General features: G+C 38.4%; 1 protein-coding gene across 1 annotated transcript in view; it reads right to left on the reverse strand.

Moving 5' to 3' along the window:
- TSNAX (translin associated factor X) overlaps window positions 1-22,686 on the reverse strand; it is a 29,070-nt gene extending 6,384 nt beyond the window's left edge. Inside the window, exons 1-4 of the mRNA XM_026008692.2 lie at window positions 22,448-22,686; window positions 21,902-22,006; window positions 19,043-19,157; window positions 16,519-16,649 (exon numbers count right to left, since the gene is read on the reverse strand). Of these exons, the coding sequence (XP_025864477.1) occupies window positions 16,519-16,649; window positions 19,043-19,157; window positions 21,902-22,006; window positions 22,448-22,463 (367 nt within the window). The 5' untranslated portion in view covers window positions 22,464-22,686. The remainder of the gene's footprint in view (window positions 1-16,518; window positions 16,650-19,042; window positions 19,158-21,901; window positions 22,007-22,447) is intronic.
- Between the last annotated feature and the right edge of the window lie 3,214 nt (window positions 22,687-25,900).

The raw sequence follows: 25,900 nt of genomic DNA on the forward strand, positions 1-25,900 counted from the left end.
CTTTAACAGAAACTGCACAGTGGATTATTTTTTGATTCCCTGAAGCAGCAAATAGGTAATAATTTAATCAAATGAGACATAAAATTAAATGACATTTGGATCTTTCCTGAAATTTTAATAGGTAGAAAACACAATAACACAGTATTAAGTGTCAATATGGTCTTTCTGCACCTACTCCAAAATGGATCTAAGAATAGATAACTCCTTCTGCGTTAGTAATTTAAGTTTAAAAAAAGAAACAAAAAACCTAATGAGCAATACAATTTTATACCAGATCTAAGTTCCACAAAATTAGCACTGAAATAAAAACAAATTTTGGTAAAGATCAAAAGTAGTACTATATATACTTTTTCAAGTGTTTTAAAACAACTAAATTCTCTAGCCACAATTTTCAATGTTATTAATGGTATAATCTATAAGATGATATTTACAGAGAAAAAGTATTTCTTAAAATGAATATCATTAACTGTTAAGAAACTATTTTAGTATTCTTTGTAAAGGCTTTGTTATAAACACAAGAGAAGAATGAATTCTGACTAAAGAAAACTCAGAACTGAATAGAATCATCATATTCAAGCTAACACATCTTGTGAAGAGTCCTCCCAGTGCTGACACTAAAAATCAGGTTTGGCATCAACAGTGTTGAGACTCACCCCACTGTGGGATCATCACATCAAATGCCACGTAAGGGTCAAAGAAACAAAGGGAAGTGGATGACCTGGTTTTGATAGCAGTAAGAGGAAGCTACTAAATGAAAATATCCTGACTCATTTTAAGCCACAAGTGATGTTAAAGCAAAGTCAGAAACTGGTGCTTTCAGTTGACAGAACAGGACATGATAGGACACTGTTTCATAAATTATAACATGCTGAGAAATGAAACAAAGTTTAACAGAACAGATAACATCTTTTACATTATAAAAAAACATTTGTGTAAAATTTTAGTTTTATGAATAGGTGACCACCCAGTTCTCTTTCCCAAAGACAATCTGTACGTCTCAATCCCTTCCAGAAATAACTTCATGCACACAAAAGGAAAGAACAAAACCTAAAGACCACTCATTACATCTCTCAATATGTTCTACCGCGGTCAACTCTTATGAATGGGCTAAATAGAAGATAATTGCACAAAGATTTACATGCAAGGGTATTCGTCATTATAATCATTACAGCAAGGAAGTAGAGAAAGTTTAAAAGATCAATTTAGCTCCACTACTTCAGATAATGGAGGTGGACTCTAAAACATTTCTCCTTTGCCAGCTAGTACAGTATTAAACTTTGTTGGTAGAAAGCGCTGTAAGGGAAAGCAAGGAGGAAAAAGCTCTCTTCCTTGTTGTAGTGTGTCTCTTCCAGCAGCCTTCTCCATGTGCGGAAACCAGCTGCTTGAAGTAGCCAGTAGCACACAGCATTTCCTTGGGAATAACTTCTCAGTGAGCTACCACCTCGGGCAAGGAGTTTGACGGTATGGCACCTCTCCATGGACAGCTTCCCATAAAATTCTATTAGCTCAGCACCTCAGCAAACTTCTCTGCCATCCAATGGGCCATGCCTTCAAGGAGGTGAGGGAGGGTGGGAATGAGGGAAGAACTCTTCCGGATTTGCTCCTTTTTTAGATCCCCTGCCTTAGCCCTGGGGTAGTGGCTGCCCTCTCTGAGATTCCTACACTTTTTAGAATATACTTTTCCTCTTATCAGGTAATCACCCACACAGCTAATTCTTTATATTAAACTTACCCTATTCAAATTACCATGCAGCTTTTTTTCCTATTTGGACCCTGATGAATACAACAGGGAATTATGAAAATGAATAATGATATTATTTTTCCTTTACCCCTATTACCATAGAGGAGGTATTCTATCTTTTGAGGCCAGACACTGTACCTAGGATCAGGATAAAGATGCAATCCGAGCAGGAAGCTTAACACAGATTTTCCCTTCAATGTTCCACCTTATGTTCTCTATTGAATTCTAATGGTCAATATTCAAACATGCTCAGATCTCTCCCATCTATTGGTCCTCTTTCTTCCCAACTATTGCCCCATCTCTCTTCTCCCCTTCAGAACTAAATTTATTGAAGTAGCTGGCTACAACATTCCTTAATAACCTCACCTCATACTTCTCAACCTACTTCATTCTACCTTGAGCCCCTCTCTACACCACAACAGCTCTCACGAAGATTATAATATAATATGACCTTTAACAAGGTTAAGGGACATTTTTTCATTTTCCATCCTGGCAGTAGTCAGAATTTTGACCACTTTAAAGGAGGAATTCTTTGGGGTTTTTAAGATTTTATTTGTTTCAGAGACAGAGAGAACACATGTATGAGCAGGGGGGAGAGGCAGAGAAAGAGGGTGAAGCAGACTCCCCACTGAGTAGGGAGTCTCACATGGGGGGCCCTGATCCCAGGAACCCAGGATTATGACCTGAGCTGAAGGCAGATGTTTAACCAACTGAGCCATCCAAACAACTCAGGAGAAATTCTTTAAGCAAGTTTCCAGGGCACCTGGGTGGCTCAAAGGTTCAGCACCTATCTGCCTTTGGCTCAGGTCGTGATTTGGGGGCTCTGGGATGGAGTCCCGCAGCAGGCTCCCCATAGGGAGCCTGCTTCTCCCTCCACCTACACCTCTGCCTCTGTGTCTTAACCAAGATGTTATCTACAGGAGAACATATGGTAAAACAACATTCTTTGAGTGGAAAAAAATATTTGGCTGAATTCATGAGTTAGCCAGTTGTTTTATCCACATGAGCCAATCCAAAACATGGAAAACAGTTCCAATGAATACATTCTTAAAATTATTTGTAGTTAATAAAATTAACTAAGTACAACCAACTTTCACGCCTGCCCCTCAGCTGTAGAAGTGCTAAACACAATGATCTCTATGGTAATTTTCAAATTCAGAACGGTAGGAACTACTCTTCCTATTGAAATGTCAAAAAAAATCCATTTGATGAAACTAAGTGGTATGACAACTAAAGAGGACATCTCTCACTTTGAACAAAGCACTCCTAAATGACACAAAAATTAATAGTGTGCTGTTGCTAAAATGTTTGCAGTCTTACAAATAAATGCATTTGAAATAGTACTAAACTCACCAAACAAGGTTTAAACTTAACATTTTAAACTGATTTTTTTAAGCTGATATTTTAAGTGTATAGTTCTGTGGCACTCATTCACACATGTGGCACAACCATCACCACCAACTATTTCCAGAACTGTTACCTTACAAAACTGAAACTCTATTAAATACACTCTCATTCCTCTTTCCTTCATGCCCCAAACAGAATAGAATTTGTACAGAATTTATCCTTTTGTGACCGGCTTACTTTAGCACAATGCCTTCAGGGTTCATCCATGCTGTAGCATGTGGCAGAATTTTCCTCCTTCTTAGGGCTGGTATTCCACTGTATAGACATATGACACTTTGCTTATCCATTCATCCATCAACGGACATTTAGGTTGCTCCCACCTTTTGGGTATTGTGAATAATGCTGCTGTGAACATGTGTATACAAATATCGGCGAGTCCCTGCTTTTAATTGCTTTTGTGTATGTACCAGAAGCCTCCAACAAGACATTTTAAAAATATAAAGTATGAGTAGTAGCTTACTAAGTTCTGAGTGCCAGTTAGATGTTAAGATAATGTATCTGGTACTTTACATCCATCTTTTTCATATTCATTATAAGCTTACATGGACTGTATTACTGACCTTCCTTTACAGATGAACTGAGGCTCATAGAAGTTAAAGAATTCACCCATATCAAAGTAAAAAAAATTTTTTTAAAGATTTTTATTTATTCATGAGAGACACAGAGAGAGGCAGAGACACAGGCAGAGAGAGAAGCAGGCCCCTCACAAGGAGCCCGATGCAGGACTTAATCTTTGGACTGGGATTACGCCCTGAGCTAAAGGCAGATGCTCAACTGCTGAGTCACCCAGGGGTCCCATAAAAAAATATTTCTAATTCAAAATTCAAAAGTTCATGTCCTTCCCCTTACCTGCTTCTTTACATTCAATTCCATATAAAGCATAATCACTTTTTCTCCTACTAAATCCAGTTCAGCTATTCTCTATGCTTTGTGCTTTTGTTTAACTTTATTCTCTAGTCTCTCCTACCATAAACTTTCATGATTACATGCTATTCTGTGCCTAAGCTGACTTCTCTAAACCCTTTTCTACCTGTAGGAAAAGTTTAAATGTTCTGATATGCCCAGTCAAGGCAGCACTCATTTCTCCATACCCATTACATAAAACACTGCATTTTCAAATATATCTAAAGTCATTTCTTAAGTTGTCCTTGGAATGTGTTTGATTAAAGTTAATCCTGAGATGAGGTGTCCATTTCTGCTCCATGGTAGTTAGGTTTCATGATATACCACAAAGAAAGTTCAAGGACATCTGGCCCAAAACACTGAAAAGCAGTTCTGGTCACATCTAGGTAAAAGGATGTTTAAACAAGTTATGTTTCAACTTGATGAAAAGGACATCCGTTATTTTCAGTGAATAATCCCCAAGGTGAAAAATTTCAACCTACTGCCATATTCCATCAAACAATGCCTTCCCCTTCTGCTTTTACCTTGGATGAAATCCAATTAGAATTATTTACAGAATCAGCTGCCAGTAAGAGAGAAGTCTGTAGGTTGCTTTTATGTAATTTGTTATTTTTCTCCTTGTTCCTCTATTAGAACATATAGAAGGAAACCCAATTAAAGACTTCTGATTTTTACTTACTCTTATAATACTTAAGCAATATACATCCAATCCAAATCTCCATCAAAAACCATAAATAAAGGTAAACAGACAAGACAGAGGTCTCGCTCTAAATTCAAATTTTGCATCTCAACTCTCTCTCCAGGCTTTTAGTGTTTTTAAAAAAATTGCTTGCCTTATGACCCAGCAATTCCACCCCTAGGTATATACACAAGAAACTAAAAGCAGAGGTTCACACAAACTTACAAATGTTCATAGCAGTACTGTTCACAATAACCAAAGAGTAGAAACAACCCAAATGTCCATCACTGATGAATGGATAAACAAAATGTGGTATATACATACACATACTGTGGAATATTACTCAGCCCTAAAAAAGGACAGAATTCTGATACATACTATGACACATACAAGAGCCTTGAAAACATTATGCTAAGTGACAAAAGCCAGACACAAAAGGCCACAAATCATATGATTCTATCTACATGAAATATCCAAAAGAGGCAAATCCAATGAAGACAAAGTAAATTAGTGGTTGCCTAGCTATGGGTATATTGGCGTGGGGGAAGGAAGATGAGGAATGACTGCAAATGTGTGTGCCCTTCTGGGATGATGAAAACATTCTGGTATTAGTGGTGACAGCTATACAACTTGTTACAGTAAAAACCACTGAATTAGACAATTTAAATGGGTTAATTTTATGGTGTATAAATTGTAACTAAATTTTTAAAACTGCATTTTTAGCTATTTTTAAGAATACTATCTGAATTTTTTCAAGTTAGCTTTATTAGATCACTAAAATGTTAGAGTAAAATCAGATCCAGGTCTGATTCACATGCCATTCTGCTAAAAAGTCCTATATGCAAACACATAAATTATACATTGAAATTATATCCATGAGCCTTAGCTTTGTAAAATATATGCAATTATACTACCAATAGTAAAACTTAAACACAATTTCACTAATTTGGATTTTGTTTAATTTGAATTGTCCACTGAGCAGGGCTTTTACTTTAGCACTGAAGAGTGTATGCTGAGAAAATAAGTATTACTGATTTTTTAACCCAAAATAAAAATAAATTTTAAAATTTAGCACATTACTACAGATTAATTCTGCTAAATTCCAGAAGGGAAGAGGACAAACATTTGTTAACAGTTACGTGCCAAACAAAGTAAGAAATGCCTTTCATAAACATACTTCATCTAGTTTTCAGAGCAACCCATGAGGCAGTTATTCCCAATCCCACATAACAGGTGAGAAAGCTAAAATTCAAACAGGTTGTATATTATGTTCCAAGGTTACAGATCTAAGGAATATCAGAGCAAACAAACCCAGGTCTGTCTGACAGAAAAGGCTCTCTTTCTACTTCACCTCAGTGAGTGAATTTTATGTTTAAAAAGCAAACGTGAATCAGCAGAAAAGTTAATAGTAATCTGGGGATCTTCTAAATCCCTCCAACATGACTGCTAAATACCAAAGGATCACACTCTCTTCCTATCTCACTTAGTCACTATAGTAATCCCTTAAACATCTCCTGTCAGCATTTCCAACTCCCTTTTCCCTTTCAATGAAATTCAAAATATTTTAACAGGAACATAAATTATTATATAAATCAATATAAACTTCAAACTCTAAATATATTCTTTCATTGTCTTACTATGTTAAACTATATTTACTAAAAATTGCTTATCAAGTGCTGTAAAATATAAGCATAAGCTATTTACCAAATCATTTCTTGATTTTTAGATGCTGGTAGAAAGATCTTTTGTTTAATTTGTCTTTCCCTAGCTAAATGAAGCCACTGAGACATGATTTGATATTCGGAACCTCACTGAACTCATGACTTCCTCCATTAGAATGACAGTCATTCAGTGACTAGGGATCCTACCTATGTGGAGATTCACAGGCCTGCCTCTACCTCTACTCTCTCCACTATTCATCAAATCTCTATTCCTTTCTCATCATCCTCGCTCTAACCACTGAGATATAAATAAAGGGAGTAGAAGAAAAAAAAGCAAGGTTTGGCTGGCACTTACTGGGTAGGAGAGGTGAGCATCCTTTGGTCATTTGATAAGATGCAGGACAGATCCCTTCCCCTAAGACGTCTCCCCTATGTGCAGAGGCTCTTCACTCCCCTCACCATCAGGGAGTATGTCTCAAATAAAGCAAAGCTCCCCTGAACCTACCTCAAAGACTACTACTGCAACCTGAGGAAATATGCTTTGCATGAAACACCTGTTTATATCCCTGGTTCCTGGTAGACTTCCCAAATGCTATCTGCTTGTCTCCTTAGAGCATTTCTTTGAAGGTTTACAGAAGGGAGCCACAACTCAGCCGCACAACACAAGTCCCCCCAACCATGCCTCTAGACTTAACTCAAAGCAACTCCCTGGTCTCCCAAACCCAAAGTAACATTAATTTTGCAGCTTATCCACTAGCTGCATTGCATAAAACCATAAAGTAGGTTATGGGCTAAACTATGCACCTCCCCCAAATTTATATGTGGAAGCTCTAATCCAAGTAACTCAGATGATTAATTCAACGTGACTGGTGTTCTCATAAGAAGAGGAGATCGGCACACAGAACAAACACTAGGGATGCCTGTGCAAAGAGGAAAGACCATGTGATGTCACAGAAAGAAAGGAGCCACCTTTAAACCAGAGAGAGGCCTCAGAAAAAAAATCAAACCTGCCAACACCTTGATATTGGACTTTAAGGCTTGAGAACTGTGGAAAAATAAATTCCTATTGTTTAAGCCACCCAGTCTGTGGTATTTTACTATGGCAGCCCCAACAAACTAATACAGTATCTTGGAATCATAGAGCCTGTTTGGCTTATGAGATAAACCAGACATGCTGAAATTCGTATTATTTACTAATTTTGCTACTCATCACAGTTAATACACTACTTACCGAAAGACACAGAAGTATTCTTTTAACCAAAATGACCATAGTAGTTTATTAAGCTGAGCATCTTGTCCTACTTCTCCCACTGCCATCCTGCTGCAACTAATCCTAACCACATGGGATGCCTCAGAGGCTCAGCAGTTGAGTGCCTGCCTTTGGCTCAGGGTGTGATCCTGGAATCCCGGGATCGGGTCCCCACATTGGGCTCCCTGCATGGAGCCTGCTTCTCCCTCTGCCTATGTCTCTGCCTCTCTCTGTGTCTCTCATGAATAAATAAATAAAATCTTTAAAAAAAGATTCCTAACCACAAATTATTCTAACTTTCTACCTCCTTCACTCCTATTCCTATGTAGAAAAAAACAAATTTATTGATCAGGTAACTTTTAAAAATAGTAAACCATAACTATTAAATGTCCCTGGTTAAGTTCTCACCCCCATTCCCTTCACAGCCATCCTTGTATCTCCAGTCTCCCATCAATTCCAAGCCACTGCCCACCTCCCATCCTCTCTTTCTTAGCACACAACAGAAAAAGAGGAATTGAGTACAAACTTCCTCCACTACCTCCATACCGATCCTTAACTGCCCATCTCCTCTCCGATAAGGCTTATCCAATCCATCTAATAAGCTCTAGGTTCCACTCTCTCCTGGTTCTTCTGGGAGTCTATTCCATCAAATACTCTATTCCCTTTAAAGTTCCACAGGACTCAGTCTTTGACTTTCTTCTCACCCTATACTCTCCTTGAACAATTTTATTCCCTATACTCTCCTTGAACAATTTTATTCATGTCTATGAACCTAGCAACAGCTTATAAGCTGATAATTCTAAGCCTGTAACTGAAAATCAGTCCTATATTATATTATCAGTTCTCTAGACCCATATATCCAACTGCTTATTAGGCAGTTACTTGGATGCCCCACAATTTCCAATTAATCATCCAAAACCCCTTCCATCTTCTGGTTTTCTTCTCTTAAATAATATCCCCATTCAACCAGCTGGCCAAACCAGAAACCTAAAGGTTGTCCTGAGACTATTTCCTTTCTCTTGCACATTTTAAAAAACCATACCCTAAAAGTATGCTCTTTGCCTTCCATCCCCACTGCTAACACCAACCTGGAGGCCCTATTCGCTTCACACCTATAATGATAACCATGGCCTCCTCACCTCCCTGCCTCTAGCCTTCCTCCAAATAGGAGAATGGCATAAAAAAAAAAAGGCACAGACCTGAAATGAGGTTCAAATGCTAACTCAGTCTCATTAGTGAGTGAGACCTTAGTGTGAACTAAGGTCATTTTCTAACTTTACTGCACTTCAATTTCCTCATTTGTGAAGAGCAGACCTCTACCTACACTGCGGGATTTATATGGAATAATTTATCAGTGTCTGGACAGGGAGCCTCTTTAACTGCTGAATTAAACTGAAGTGAGAATAATTAAAATAAGAATGAAGGGTACTATCTTTGGAAAAATGAAGCTCACAATGCATTTTCCATCATTTGTCTTTAAAGAAAAGGAATGAAGGTGATTAATTTTTGTCAGACATTTTCTAACTTCTTTAAAGAAATCAGTGGTTTTTCTCTTACTTTTTATTGTCTTTGCAATACACTAACTCACTTTAAAAGAGGCCGTTCTTTTAAAATGTTACTCTAGCCCAACATGCACTGTAATTCTAAGTAATGGCAAATGATGTTAATGAACACTGATGTTTATTCCTACAAAGGTGTATTCATTCAGTTGAAGTAGTTTGTCACGTACAAAACTAAACAAGAAGCCGTCTCTTCCACGTTCCCCACTTAGCTCCATTCTTACCAACAGACCTCAGCTCAAAAAAGTAGTTTTCTGAAATAGGATTTCAGAAAAGCAATAGGAGTATTTAAAGGTGAAAAGAGAAACTGGGCTAAAAGATCTCATACGTGGACAGTCTAAGTTACGTGAACCAGACATTTATCTAAAAGATTGTTTATAAACTGAGTTCTTGTAACCCAGAAAACACCCATAGGGATTTACTCATGGTCCTACTACTCACCACAGGGTTTTGCACTATGATACATACACATATTAAATTGTGATTAAAATAGGACAAATGGTTATTGAACCATCTCACATTTAAATGGAAATTTAAACTATACCTATTTTATTTGCATGTATAAGTAAAATTAAAGGAAGGACGAGTGTCTTTAACAAGATACAGGATCTGAGGATCTGATACTGTCAAGTAAAAAGCTTTTGGCTTTGGAAAAAACACTTAGAGGAGGATAAAGCACTAAATACCAGCTATCAGAGAGAAGGTAGTCTACTAGAAGATGTATCAGAAGAGATAAAACAGATTTCAATTCCACTACCATCACTAAGCTCATTTAGAAAATGGGGTAGCAGAACTAGTTATCCTCTAATCATTCTTTCAGTTATAAAATTATTCTCAAATTAGGTAAATGAATGATTTCAAACAAAATTAAAATATATTCAGGAAAAAATTTAAAATCATCATGTATATATCTGGATTTTCCACTAAATCAAATGGAACATCAAATTATCATATTGGGCAGAGAAAAACGGACTATTCACCAAATATATTTCATTATCCTTGGCACAGGAAGAGACTGCATTTCTCATTCTCCCCTGCTGTTAGATGTGGCTGTGTGACTGGCCAATAAAATCTGGGCAGACATGATCTATCTTTTGCAGGGCTGGCTCATTAAAACCTCAGGTATCAGCTAAACTATTCTTTCCCAAAATCCACTAGTTTTATTTTGATGCCCTAGCTCACCTTGGAAACCAAGTACTGATTATACCAGAACCCCAAGATCCTGGGTCCCTGAATGACTAAGCTGGTAAAGCACATGCAAACTACCATTACAAAGCCTGGAATTTAAAGTGAGAAAGAAACAATTCCTGTTTTGTTAAGCCACCAAAATGTCATGGTTTTTTTCATCTGTTTTAGTCCTTAGCTTTAGCTTAAATAACATCTCTGACATACTGAATCTCATGCATAAACAGATAACTTCAATTCTCAGCTGTATCTTTCCCTTCATTAAATTTTTCTATTATTCCAAACTTTTTCTATCTTAGTTCACTTTTTCAGTGAGCCTTTGGAATTTTGCTAATATGCTGAAACTGTATCAAATTTCTCTGTACTGATAAAATGACACTTAAAAATTCTTAAATATTAATACTGATCCTATTTCTACTATCACATTGAAGTAACAGCTCCTGGAAACACATTCCTTCTTTGGAAGGAAAAAAAAAAGTCAAAAAAATTTGCAAAGCAAACTATCAGATAAACTATCAGATAAACTATCAGGATTTGGTTGAAAAGAGAATAACCCTTTTAAAATAGTTTGTTCTTCATTCTGTCAACATTTATCAAACACCTGTTAAGTGTCTGGGATATATGAGGAAACAACAACAAAATCTGCAAAGACTTGTGGAATCTACATTCTAATACAGGAAAAAGAGACAATAGAAAGAAACTACATGGTACATAAATGTGAAGGTTTTAAGTGCTATGAACAAAGGAGCAACATAAAAGCTATAACATGTGCTGGGTTAAGGAAAACCCTAATATTTGAGGGAAGGGGACTTAAAGCAAGATTAAGCCTTTACTAGGTAGGAGTCAGGTTCTTAAGTCAAAAGATAAATTAAATCCATATGGTAAGAAACCAATGATACCACTTACTAGCTTATATTGGGCAAGTTGCTTAACTTCTGTATAACTCAATTTTCCCACTTGTTTAGCAGTAAGGATAACATCTATAACTTAGGGATATTGCAAAGGTCACAGAGAACAACAGCTTAAAAAACAATCTCTAACTGGCCTAAAACACCCACTTAACTCATCATTCACATTCCTGAATAAGAGAATTAAAATATTAGTTGTGGTCTAAACTTAGTTATGTGCACCAAAATGTCTTAAAATTAAATGACAATCTTTATCATTATCAGAGTGATATAAGCTAAAAAGAATTTTTTTTTGAGATGGAGGACATTTTCCCCCAACTGTTAATTTTTCAACAAAAGAAAAACACAAAATAAAAACATGATAGAGCCCAACATTTTTTTATGTGACTTATTTCAAGCAACTAAGTATTCGTTCATTTGTTTAGCCATCCCTTGGGACAATCTGTAATCTACTCTGATAAGAAATGTGTAGAAAACAGACCTAACTTTCTGTTGTTGTTCAATTATTAGGAGGATACTCCATGTTTGAGCTCACACAAGTATCCCTTAGGGAAATGCTCTGCGTGCCATTAGCACTATTCTTAATGAGGAAAAGCACAGAACTCCTTTAGTTCAATGCCAGAATTGTTTTATCTTCAAGTCAAAAGAACAACTATTTGGAGTAACACCAAAACAAGCATTTAACAATTACAAGCAGCAAGCTATTCATAAGCATCATATTGTTAATGCTACTCTAATTATAAATAACCTTATTTTATCAAATAAAGTATCTGTCAGCAAAATTTTAAGTCCCAGATAGCTCTTTATTTAACTGCTTTATTCCTTAACTTTAAGAAAAAAACAACTTTATTGCTTTGACTTAAAGAATCTCATTTTATTTTAAGGACTTAGCTACAGAAAAGTGAGATATAGGGAAACCTTACATTTTTAAACCAAGAGTAGGCAGTCTACAAAAAAATTTACAAAGAAAAGATAAAGGCCTAAAATGGACTTGGTGCTTCAAATAATCCTCAATGATACACTGAAGGGGGAAAATCTGAAGATTGCTTCCATTTTATTAATGCCCTAACTCTTTTCAAGAATGCAGTGCTTCCTTCCTGACTTAAGAAACATTCTACTGACTCCATGAAATGTCCATTTTGTCTTTTCTTCTCCATTTATCTATTTTGTTCTAAAAGCCAAATTAGGTTTCTTTTCATGTCACTATCCATATGATCCTCACTTTTATTTAAAGTCTTTCCTTACACTTTACTCACTGACAATTAAAGAATATACAAAAATAGATTACTGGGACAAATAAAAAAAATCTACGATGTCCTAAGATTAGTAGGCTTAACCTTGAACTAACACAGAATTGAGAAGTTTAACCTAACACATCATCATATATAATACAGAATTGAGAAGTTTAACCTAACACATCATCATATGATGAAGAATCAACATTGTGAGGAAAATATACCAGTTTTTGCAGAAGTATTAAAGTTCTAAGCATGGACTGAAGTCAAAAGTGAAGACTACTGCAGCCAGCTTTTATTATATGCATTATATTGCCACGAATTTTTATATAAGATAAACTTACTGCATGAAGTGACAGAAAAATGATAGCACTTATGGAAGTTATTCAAACTCTTGCCTTTAGTTATCCAAGCTAACAGGATACTTAGAAGCTGTAGAATGTGATTTGTTCACTTTGCTACAGTAAGACATTTAGACTGTACTGCTTCTTCAGATCAAGGACTTTCTGGAAACTGAGATAAAAATTTCAGGAGATCAAATAGAACAAGGCAAACATTGCCACAAACATCATCTGCCCTGCCTAACAACTAGAAATGTCAGGGTACACGAGAAAAACCTCACCAAAGGGATTTTGATGAAGAATATCATCAATATGAATGGCATAAGTGTTTTTAGTAAACTTTGGCACATATTTTCACCAAAAGACTGCCATGAAGACATTTTTTTTTTAATTTAAGTCACCTCTACACCCAACCTGGGGCTCAAACTCATGACCCCAAGATCAAGAGTCACACACTTGGGATGCCTGGGAGGCTCAGCAGTTTAGCGCTGCTTTCGGCCCAGGGCCTGATTCTGGACGACCAGCGATCAAGTCCCACGTCAGGCTCCCTACATGGAGCCTGCTTCTCCCTCTCCCTGTGTGTCTGCTTCTCTGTGTCTCTCATGAATAAATAAAATCTTAAAAAAGAAAAAAAAGAGTCACACTCTCTTCTAAGCCAGACAGGCACCCCTCCACCACAAAGAGATTATTGATATGATCTCCTGATACAAAGAATTGCTCTGGAAAAAGGAACTAAAAATTTGTCAATAGTGACTTTGAAAAAAAAAAAAAGACTTATAATTTATATTGTGTACAACTCAATTTTTAATTTGTGCTCACTATGTACCTACCACCACCCAGCTATAAATACAAAACATTTCTATCACTCCAGAAGGTTCCCTCATGCCTCTAGTCAGTAATCTCTGCCCCTAACCTTTACCACCAGGTAACCACAATCCTGCCTTTTAACTCCCTAGATTAATTTTGCCTCTTTTTGAACTTCACTTAAATGGAACTACACAATAGTATTGCTTTGAGTCTGCTTATTTTGCCCAATAGATTGTGAGATTCATATTCACTAGTATGCATGTTTATCATTTTTGCTATGTATTTGTTATGCTGTACAACTACACCGTAAATCATTTATCCATCCTCCTGCTAATAAACATCTTGGGTCATTTTTTAGTTTTAGGATATTATCACTACAGCTGTTACGAGCTTTCTTGCGTATGTCTTTTGGTGACACGAGCCTCACTTTTATTGGGTACATATCCAAAAGGGATCATATAGTAGGCACACATTTTTAGCCAAAGTTTCTTAAAGTGTATTGTCAGTCTTTATAATTTAATCATGCAGGTAAGTAAACGGTACCATTTGGCTTTAGTTTGCATGACTCTAGTGAATAATGCTCAGCACCTTTTCATATGCTTATTAGCCATGTGAATATTCATTTTGAAACCCCTGAAGTTTTTTGTTCATCTTTTCTAAAGTAATCTCTACACCCAACATGGGGCTTGAAGTCATGACCCAGAGATCAGGAAGCTCCATCCACTCACTGAGCCAGCCAAGCACCCTTGTCCAATTTTTAAAATTGCCTGTCTTCTTGATTTGTAGGAATTCTTCATATATTCCCTATGTGAGTCCTTTATCCAGGGTATGTATGTCTCTTCTGACTTTAGCTTGCGTTTTCACTTTGTTAATGATGTCTTCTAATAAATGTCTTAATTTTAATGAAATCCAACTGATCCATTTTTCCTTTAGTAAATGCTCGTTATTTCAAAAAAATCTTTTCTACTATAAGATCATGAAGATATTCTCATGTCTTCAAGAGACTTGTTTTAGCTTTCAATAAGAACCCTTCTCACCAGTAGTCAGATCTTCTCTCCCAACCCTGCCAAACCCGTCACATTCAAGGTTTTGCCACATGACAGCACAACTGAGTTCATCAAATCTTTTTATTATGTGTGCTATTACCTAAAAAAACAAATCTCTGATAGTAAATAATAAATGACAACGGGAATGGATCTCCTTTGGGAATGTACTAGAATGACTCTTCATACAACTGTTTGAGTTATCACTTCAATTTTGAGTAACAAAACTCATCTTTAAGTGATATAAGCAGGTACTTTCTTTGTTCGTATAAAAAGACATTTTAAGTAGTTGCCAGAGGTGGGAGGTGGGCAAAATGGAAATGTACAGCGTGACAACTACAGTTAATAATAATAGACCTTTTTTTGTTTTTTTAAAGATTTTATTTATTTATGAGAGAGAGAGAGAGAGAGAGGCAGAGACACAGGAAGAGGGAGAAGCAGGCTCCATGCAGGGAGCCTGACATGAGACTCCATCCCAAGTCTCCAGGATCACACCCCGGGCTGCAGGCGGCGCTAAACCGCTGCGCCACCAGGGCTGCCCAATAATAACAGACCTTAAAAGTTTGTCATATGAAAACATAATTGTTAACTGTATATAGTTATGGATGTTAACTAGACTTGTGATCATTTCACAACATATACAATGTACACCTAGAACTAATATATTATATAACTAATATGTTATATGTCAGTTATACCTCAGTAAAAAAAAAATACACAAAATAACAGGTAACCCTTGAACACTGCAATAGTACATGCCTATGTGGATTTTTTCAATAAATATAGTACAGTACTATAAATGTATTCTTCTCATGATTTTCTTTTCTACTTTATTCTAAGAATACAGCCAATACACATAATATACAAAATACCTGTTAACAAACTTACGTTATCGGTATGACTTCCAGTCAATAGTAGGCTATTGGTAGTTTAGTTTTGGGGGAGTCAAAAGTTTTATGTTTTGGCTGTACAAGGAGTTGGCACCCCTAATCCTGACCCATTGTTCAAGGATCAACTGTATGTATAATTATTGAGCAACAACAAAAGACACATGAACATACATACTACAGGTTGACATTTCTGAAGAACAAGCTGAAATTATAAATGTTCACACTAAGCTAGACACACTGAGCAGCTCATTTTTAATTATGAAATGCCCTGAGTTCAGTGGAATCAGCTATTTAAAAGAAACAGAGAACTCTCATACATATGAATCAACCTCTGACTTTGTCTTCCTCAATTATATAGTATCTCTCCTGTCAGTGAATTCACATTAAGAAAAGCATGAAGATAAAAGAACCTAGGGCTTCAAATATTTACGTGACTGATTTGTGTGTATATATAAAGCGATTTGTGTTTATATAAAGCCCAGTATAATCTTAAAATTCCAGTATGGAGTCACACGATGAGATGTTGGGTCTATCTGGCTAGGCGATACATTCTCTTTTATGAACCCACTAACCTGAAACTTAGGGCCATCAGTAAGATATACCTGTACTGGGAAATGAGATGTACCTTGTCTGAATACACCCTATACACTCAAAGAATAAAAGTTCATTCTGTAAGGCCTGTTTTTTTTTTCAGTAACTTTATTAAAATCTATTAATGACTATTCTATGTAATTGGAAAAATAATACAAATTAAATGTTTTTGGATTATCTTTATATTACTATCAGAAGTCCCAATTCTTAAAGCCAATAAAATTCACTGTGTCAATTAAAATTCATGCAACTCACATATAAATCACATAACACACTGTTGTTTTTTTTAATGTTACCACTGAAGTGAACCTACACTTACCTGTAGTAATGGCTCTATGAAACTGATGCATGTCTTCTCCTGAGAGCTCTTGGGCTACTTGCAATATCTTTTGTCTAACACCATCCAACTTAATTTCTGATTCAGTCAATATCTCTTCCATATCAGGAGCACTATAATCAAGATATTGGGAACTTTTACAGTATCAGCCAGATGCTTTGTTAGTGAAAAACTAAAATAATCTAAGTATCAATGAACACAGGGCTAAATATTGTATCTGGATGTTTCTAATGAAAACTACAATTATATTTTATTAAAAATACATAAAATCAGGGGTGCCTGGCTGGCTCTACCAAGAGCATGTGACTCTTGATCTCAGAGTCATGAGTTCAAGCCCCACATTAGGCACGGAGCTTAAAAAGAAAAGAAAAAGCCGTAAAATATGAAATCTGCTCAAAAACAATAGCTATCTTTGGATACTGTGACTGAATTCTTTCACTGAGTATCTTTACTTTGCTACAATGTATTATTTTTCTAAAGATTACTACTTTCTAAGTTTACTATAAAAACAATGCATTAATTATTTTTAGTGGAGAAACACACACAAGATGACTTGACACAACAACATGGCTTTTTCTAAAATATTAAGACCCCCCCCCCGTCACAATTCTATTATTTCTCTAAACTGCTAAATACTGATGTCAGTCCTTTTAAAATTGCAATTTGTACTGAAAAAGTGTTCATAATTAGTCAAAACAGTGTTTCTTCTTTCCATAATAGAACGTCAAGTTCAAGAATAGCTTAAAATCTTTCCATAATAGAAGCTAAGAACTCATTTAAAAAATAACCAAAAACTAATTTTAGGGTCAGGGAAGATAAAAATTAACAGTGTCACATTCCAATAAACCTATATATGGCAAATTCACTTCCACTTAATAGAGTAAAAATTAAACTATTAATAAGTTACCTTAAAAGTGTAAATGAAAGAAAGCTGTAAATGAGAGAATACTGAAAAGATTATAAATTATATCTGGACTTTTGGGGTGCCTGGGTGGCTCAGTCAAGAGTGTCTGCCTTTGGCTCAGGTCATGATCTCAGGGTTGTGGGATCAAGCCCTGTGTCGGGCTTCCTGCTCAGCAGGGAGTCTGCTTCTGCTTCTCCCTCTGTGTGCTTGCTCTCTCTCAAATAAAAAAATCTTAAAAAAAAAAAATTGTATCTGGAAGATATAATTAACTTAAACCCTTAAAAAGATATATACACTGTAAGTCCTTCTAGAGGTATTTGTACTTTGTAACAAGAATTTCTCTATCGGAATTAGTTACAGGTGGGCACTTTTTAACCTCATGTACCACAGAGAAGCAAAGAAAGCCAATTAAATGAAATAGGAAGCAAACAAACAAAGAAGCAAAGATGGAAGATAGAGATACCTAGCTGCATTCATAGAATATTCCTGAATCTTTATAATTCATTTCTGCTTAGGGTAGTTTAAGCTGGTATATATGTATGTACGTATGTATGTATTTATTTGAGAGTGAGCACATGCGCACGTGAGCAGGGTGGGCTGGCGGTAGGGGGGGAAAGAAGGAGAGGGAGAGGATCTCAAGCAGACTCCTCATTCAGTGTGGAGCTGCACATTGGGTTCAATCTCTTGACCCTGAGATCATGACCTGAGCTGAAACTAGGAGTTGGACGCTTAACCAACTGAGCCCTAGGCACCTCATAATCTGGTTTCTTTTATTTGCAACCAAGGAATCTAGGATATATCTAGAAAAATAAAATATTCTTACAGAAAGAAATTTCAAAGAAAAGATGCCTCAGAGCTGAAGAAATGGGAACTTCCAAAGGAGAATTAAGCAGTCAATACTATCATATGCTACAAAAATGTAAAATAAGAAGAGTATGCACTAGATTTAGCAATTATGAGGGTAATAGGACAATTTCAATAGTTATGAGGCAGAAAAGCAGATTGCAATGAGTTGATCAATGAATGGGAAGGTAAATAACTAGATTTCAACATTGATCTACCATTAAAATTTTACATGTATCATCCAAGTAAAGCTTTTATGCAACAGGCTCTAATAAAGCCATTAGAAATTTAGTATTTTCACAAACAGCTATTCACTGAGTGATCTTAACACAAATCCCTAGCTGCTCTGAAAATAAGAACTTTCCCTTCCTGTGTTGATTAAAACATTTGTTCTTAAAATCTACGTGCTACTGGGGTGCCTGGGTGGCTCAGTCTGTTGAGTGTCTGACTCAGGTCATGATCTCAGGGTTGTGGGACAGAGCCCCACATTAGCTTCAGAGTGGGCATGGAGCCTACTTAAGATTCTCTCTCTCCCTCTGCCTTCTCCCCTCCCCTCAGCTCATGCTTGCTCACTCTAAAAAAAAATAACTAAAAAAAACCACTTGCTGCTAATGTCTTCTGATCCCAATGTTCATATAACAAATCACAAAATATTCTAACAGCTAGTTACTGTTCATTGAGGCATAAAACATTACAAAACATATATAATACATATCAAACTATATGCAACTATAACAAATTTTAAAGATACTTACTCACCTTGTAATCCTATGGAGAAGAAAAATTGTCCTTTTACTTTCAACAGTTATATCCCGACTAAGTTTCACAAGTCTCTCATATTTATCATGTCTTGCATCAAGTTCCTGCTGAAATGCTAACACATTATTACAACCATAAGCATGCATATTCTATGCTTCAAGCCTATCAAACAACACTGTTATTATGCACTATAAAGGAACTATTATTTACTCTATAAAAATGAAGAGCACATCATCTCATTTAAATGATGGAAATCAAAGACTGCTAGTAACCCAAATATTCTTTCTTTAAACAGGTATGCTTTAACTAGATTTTACCACTCATAGCCTCATAGTAAAATGTATATATATATATATATATTTATATTTATATAGTGTCAAAAAAACCCTCATCTAATTCAAACATGAATTATTGCAGAATTATCACATGAGACTTTTATAAAAATTACTTCAACTACCTAACTTTCATAACGTTTTTTAAATCGTATCACATGCAATGTTATCTCCCCCCACAAAAACCTGGACTTCTTTTTTATTAAAAGTTCATAACTTTTAAGGACAACTTTCTGAATTTCCAAGCCCTAGTCACTGAAATACCCATAAGCCACTTAACTCTTAATCACCACTTTATTTCAGAAGCATTGTCACAACAAAGACCTAGCAAATATCCTGTCCCACAGGGAGCACAGGGATGTATTTTGCATGATTTAAAAAACCCCAGACCTTGAATAAACTATTAACCAAATTAACAGGTTGACAAGGACCAAATACATTTGCTTCTATTATTGAAATAACAACTAAGCAGGGATTTTGCCTAATATTTCAAGACAATGAAAAGCTTTCATTATTATAAATATTAATGACAACTGTGAATCAGATACTATGAATACAAAGTTAAACAAGACAATTCTTATCCTTAAGGAGTTTAGTCCAGTTAAAGATAAAAATGTAAACAATTAAAATTCATAATAACCATGTGTAAAGGTTCAGGAAAGCAGGAACCACATTTTTCTTGTTCCTGCTAACACATGCTAGAACACAGCAGATGCTCAATAAATATTTAATGACCAAATGGATGAATGGATAATGAATAAATGCAATGTCTGTCAATAAATTTGCTTGACAAAAAAAGTCAGAAAGACTTCCAAGAAGATATGTGAGCTAGGTTATGAAGGAAACCACGGTTCACCAGATGGACAATGGAAGTAGCAAATTAGAAGAAATTTTGAGCTTAAAGAACTATGTGTGAAAACGCAGAAAGAAACATACAAAAGCAACATATGCTTGGAAACAAGCAGCTCTGTATATGGTGTGTCAGAGGACAAGGATGGGGAAACCCTGGCCCACTGCAGTTTTTGCACTGTGTATACCATTCATTTTATCAATACACTCTCTAAGCAATTACAAGTTGTTTTATACATCTAAAGATCAATGTAGGTGCCATGATTTTAAAATATACCCACAAATTATTTAGGACTCCCTTCAAAAGGTGGAACTTAATTTGTTCCCTTTAAAAATGAAGCAGAGGGCAGCCTGGGTGGCTAAGCAGTTTAGCGCCGCCTTCGGTCCAGGTTGTGATCCTGGAGACCCGGGATCGAGTCCCACGTCGGGCTTCCTTCATGGAGCCTGCATCTCCCTCTGCCTGTGTCTCTGCCTCTCTCTCTCTGTCTCTCATAAATAAATAAAATCTTAAAAAAAAAAATTAAAAATAAAAAAATAAAAATGAAGCAGAGTTATTTAAACTGCCTCATCTCTAACAAACAGAATGTAGCAAAAGTGACAGTGTATTGTGTCTGAGATCAGGACCTAAGAAGACTGGTTTCCTCTTTGCTTTGATCGAGGAAGCCAGCTGCCATAACATTAGGCCACTCAAGTAGCTTCCTGTGAGGACGGAGAGCTGGTTGTTGGCAGAAGGCCCGACTGGTCAACTGAGGCGGATCCTCCAGGCCCAATCAGGTCTTCAGATGACCGAGAGTGAGAATCAACAGCTCAGGCACTCTCAGGCTCTAACTGTAAGGTGTGGGAGGGTGAATACAGGATGACAGGAAGGAGATTTTTGTTTTACGCTTTCTTCTGAAATGAGGAGCAACTCAACCAAGTTAATAGGAGGATTGTGAGGGACACCTGGGTGGCCCAGTGATTGAGCATCCCATATGCTTCAGCTCGGGTCATGATCCCGGGGGCCTGGGATGGAGTTCCACATCAGACTCCCCACAGAGAGCCTGCTTCCCCCTCTATGTCTCTGCCTCTCTCTCATGAATAAATAAATAAATAAAATCTTTAAAAAATAAAATAAAATAAAATAAAATAAAATAAAATAAAATAAAAAAATAAAAGGAGGCCTGTGAATAACACATACACACAAAGACATTACGTATGTGCAGTATATCTGTGGCATGTATATGACTTATTAATAGAGAAGGTCCCACTCTGTGCGAGGTGTGACAGTCGTAACAAAAAACTTAATCCTGGTCTTCAAAGGTCTAGCTGAGGAGCCAAAACCAAAATATACGCTTCAAAGTAAACTAATTAAATCTATATGTATACATACAGCTGACCTATCTATGTAGCGGACACATATTTGTATGTCAGGGACACAGTAATTTTTAGTGTGCATTAGCATTTCTGATGCTAGTATTTACCTGTAGAACCCTTACAGAAAAAAAAAAAAGCCAACACCTGAGTACCCTCGACTTTAATGGCAGACCCAGCACCACAGCTAACCTCTGGGGAAGAAGGTACAAGGGTCACACCGGCACAGCTCACGTTCTAACGGTGTGTGCACAACATGCCTAAACGCTCCTTCTTACCACCTCTCTCGCTCTCTTCCCTTCGCCAACCTCCATGACAGAAAACTTACATTTGAAGGCCAACATCACAGGTGAAGATGAATTAACATCCTTCCCTTCTCTTCTCTGGTTATGTGGGAAATTGTCATGCTTCCTTTTCCTGAACCCTCCTGATCCTTACGTAGAGAAGGAGAAAACAGTTGGGTAGGGCTTTTGCACCAGAGCTGGCCCCTGCCTCGCTCTCACACCCGCGCCCAGGGGCCCCGGCCCGAGACTCACGCAGCAGCAGCCCTGCCTTTTATTCCCCCCACCCCCACCCCCCAATCTTAAGCTCACCTCACCCGGGGCCTCCACCAGTGGCTTTCCTGATCTGGCACAAGGTGGAGCAATGACCAAACTAAGATCAAAAACACAGCTCGAGGATTTAAGAAATGGCCAGGTGTCCATAGGCCCGACGTGGCCAGGAAATCTCCGGGGCCGCCCCCCCGCCCCCGCCCCCGCGGCTGCATGGGGAGAGGGCAATCCCTCAAGGGGGAAGCGAAGTGGAAAATCCGACAAAAAGGAAGGAGGTCCTCCCCCTTTGAATAAAGAACGCCCAGGGCCGCCGAGGACGCCACCTTCTTTGCTGCTCATGTCGTCACGGCCTACGGCGAGATGAGCGGAGACCCAAGGCCTGGGAGCCAGCGGAGTGCGTAAGGTGCTGGCCGAAGAGCCTGCCGAGGAGCCCTCCGCAGCCGGCCGACGTCGACGCACTGGCCGGAAGCGCACGCCCGCAGCCACTCACGCCTCTCCCTCCGTCCTCGCACACTTCCGGCCTGCGCCCCGGCCCCGCCGCCGCAGGCTCCGCCCCGCGCGCGCCCCGGGGCTCTCGCGCCCGCGCGCCGTCGTCCCGCCTGCCCTCTGCTGTGCCCGAAGGCAAAGCGAACTGTACAGGCCTCACTGCGCTTCCATCAAAACGGATGACGGAAGCGAGGCCTGTGTGAAGATGGAAAAACGGCGGGAGGCGTTCGTGATTTTTTTTTTTCCTCAAGGCACTTTTGGAACACCCCCGCGTTCCCTTCGCGTGGACCCAGCCTTCCGCGCGGGGAGTGATGGGGGTTGTAGTTCGCCCGCCGGAGTCAGCCCCTTGCTGCTCTCCCGACCTGGCTGTGAGGAGGGAGCGAGCCGTCCGTCGCCTACGGGAGGGTCTTCTCAGGATCCAGGCCGAATCTTACGAAGCTGGGAGTTTAAACTTTCCATTCCTGGCTGTGGGGCCAGCAGGCAAAGTGATGGGCAGATACAAATCAGTAAGCAGGCGGCCTTGGCGTTCGGACGAAGGTAAAGCCCGCCCTCTGTGCCCCGCCCTCTGTGCCCCGCCCTCCGTGCCCCGCCCTCCGTGCCCCGCCCCCGGGCCCTCGCCTGTCATCGCCTCCTGCACCGCCGCCCCCGCGCGCTCGCTGCGCGGGGCTGTGACCTCGAGGGCAATTAGCCGCTGTCCTCAGTTTCTTTACCTGTGAAACAGGGATGGAATACTACCTGCGTCACACGCTTAGTCGAGGGCCAAATGAGTTAATACTAAAGCTCATAGAAGAGTGTCCTTTCGCATAGTACATGCTCGATTAAATGTTAGCTCTCAGGGGCACCTGGGTGGGTCAGCGGTTGAGCGTCTGTCTTCGGCTCAGGTTGGGATCCCAGAGTCCTGGGATGGAGTCCCGCATCCAGCTTCCCGCACGGAGCTGCTTCTCCCTCTGCCTGTCTCTGCCTCTCTCCCTGTGTCTTTCGTGAATAAATAAAATCTTTTTTTAAAAAAGAAAATATTAGCTTTCATACCCTTCTCCCAACCTCACGCTCCAGAAAAGAGAGAGAGGTTGGTAATAACAGGCTAACAGGTGCACACAACTAAGTTGTGAGCTTTTTATTTGGGGCAGATACTGCCATATCTTGTTAGATTATATATATATATATATATATATGATTTTATTTATTCATGAGAGACAGAGAGAGAGGCAGAGGGAGAAGCAGGCTCCCTTGCAAGGAGCCCAATGTGAGACTCCATCCCAGGACTCCGGGATCATGACCTGAGCCAAAGGCAGGCGCGCAACCACTGAGCCACCCAGGTGTAGGCCTTCCAACCTTTTATAACCTCCCACCCGCGCCTCCGGGATCCACAGCTCTTGTAAAGCCGCTATACGTGTTTGTTCAAGAATGAGGTTCCCATCACCAAGATGGGTAACAAAGTAGCAATCCAGCATCTTCTAGGTATAAACTCAGGGTAGGGCTTTGGTAAATTGGGTGGCGTAGGCCGAGTGGGGAAAACACAAGTATGTTATTACACTTTCTCTGAATATCTCCATGTTGTGGGCACATGCTGCACACATAGTCCTTAATTCCTCCTAATACGAAAGAATAGTGAATGAAACGACTTGACTAGAGTATGGCCGAATTTTCAAGCCCAGGACAGGGGTGTGTGGTAGGAAGGTTTCCTGCTCTAGCTAATCTCTAGAGTCTTTCCCCAGTCTGAAGCAAGAAGGTACCTCCTATCCATACCTTTGCAGCTCTTCGACTACATGAATTAATCAACCAAATTCCTTGCAGATAAAATAGGCTGCTCATGACTCTTGCTTTGTAGATTTGGGGCAAATTAATTCTGAGTTTATAGGAGATCTGACCCTGGTGACGTTCACCAGTATCCCCCCTTTTTAAATGAGAGAATAATTGACCACGGAGGAAAAAAAAAAAAACCCTCTGCTATAAATATAGTGATTTAGATGTGACTCCCTTCGATATAAGGAAGCCAATAACTTATGAACATTTTTAGAGTCAATATTTATTTAGCACGGTCTTAGAAGAAGAGTATTTTTTCCTAATTCTACTGGAATAGCAGCTCTGAAGACCTCAACTACCCAAAATTTAGATCAGCCATGTTTATTTTCTTTCCCCAGACACCACTCCTGTTCAGCTGTTTAACTACAGCTATGTTGCTTGAACAGTTTTTCAGGCTTCCCATAATTGTTACAATTAGAATGCAAAGTTTCATAACTTGTCAATGACTTTTCAAAGTACTGAAAGGTGAATCCCCGGGAACACTTTTCCAGAACTTATTTGCATATGCAGTTTCACCAGGTGTCCCATCTGTAACTGCTCCTTTGTCAGGAAATACCACCTCTGGTAACCTGCAGAAGTCATCTCCACGTTGTCTCTTTGTTTGTTGCTTCATATACATACACAGAGTTTTGCTATTTGGCAAAACATATTTTCGTTTGTTCTTAAGGGAAAGCTACCACCCCAAGTTGGGAAGCGGAAGGTAAACATTTTCGGTGAGACCTTACTTCTCCCTTACTAGCCAATTCTCAAACCTTTGTTGTTCCTCCTCATCTCCCCAAACTCAACAATCAATTGCTCAAAAGACTTCCTCTTTGTTACACTTATTCTCATGTTGATCTCATTCGGATGATTTTAAATGTCGTTAGTAATCTAATAAAACCCCACATTATGCCTCTGCTCCAAAAAATTCATATCCAGTCCAAACCCATATTCACCTTATTCACCTATTTCTTGAGTGTCTAATATTTATCTCAAAATTAACATATCCAAAATTGAACACACCAGTCCCCCAAAACCCATCTCTTCAGCATTATTCCCTATTTAAGTTCATGTAAATATCTTTTTCCAATTGATCAGACTAAAAAACTAGAGTCCTCGTTAACTCCTCCCTCTTTCACATTCTACATCCTGTTTACTCTGGACTGAACCGCATCCCCCAAAATTACTATGTGGAAGCCCTAAACACTCAATGTGACTATCTTTGGATACAGGGTTTTTAGGAGATAAGTGAGATTAAGTAAGGTCATGTGGTGGGGTACTAATCTAGTAGGACTGGTGGTGGCCTTACAAAAAGAGGGAGAGAAAAATCTCTTTCCCCATATGCATTCATCAAAGAAAAGCCATATGAGGATACCTCCAGACACCATCTGCGAGCCAGGAAGAGAGGACTAGAACCTACCGTCTTAGAACACTGATCTTAGACTTCCATCCCCCAGAGTGTGAAAAAATAAATTTCTGTTGTTTAAGCAACCCAGGTTATGGTACTT

Source organism: Vulpes vulpes, chromosome 4, assembly GCF_048418805.1.
Source record: "Vulpes vulpes isolate BD-2025 chromosome 4, VulVul3, whole genome shotgun sequence".
NCBI lineage: Eukaryota > Metazoa > Chordata > Mammalia > Carnivora > Canidae > Vulpes > Vulpes vulpes.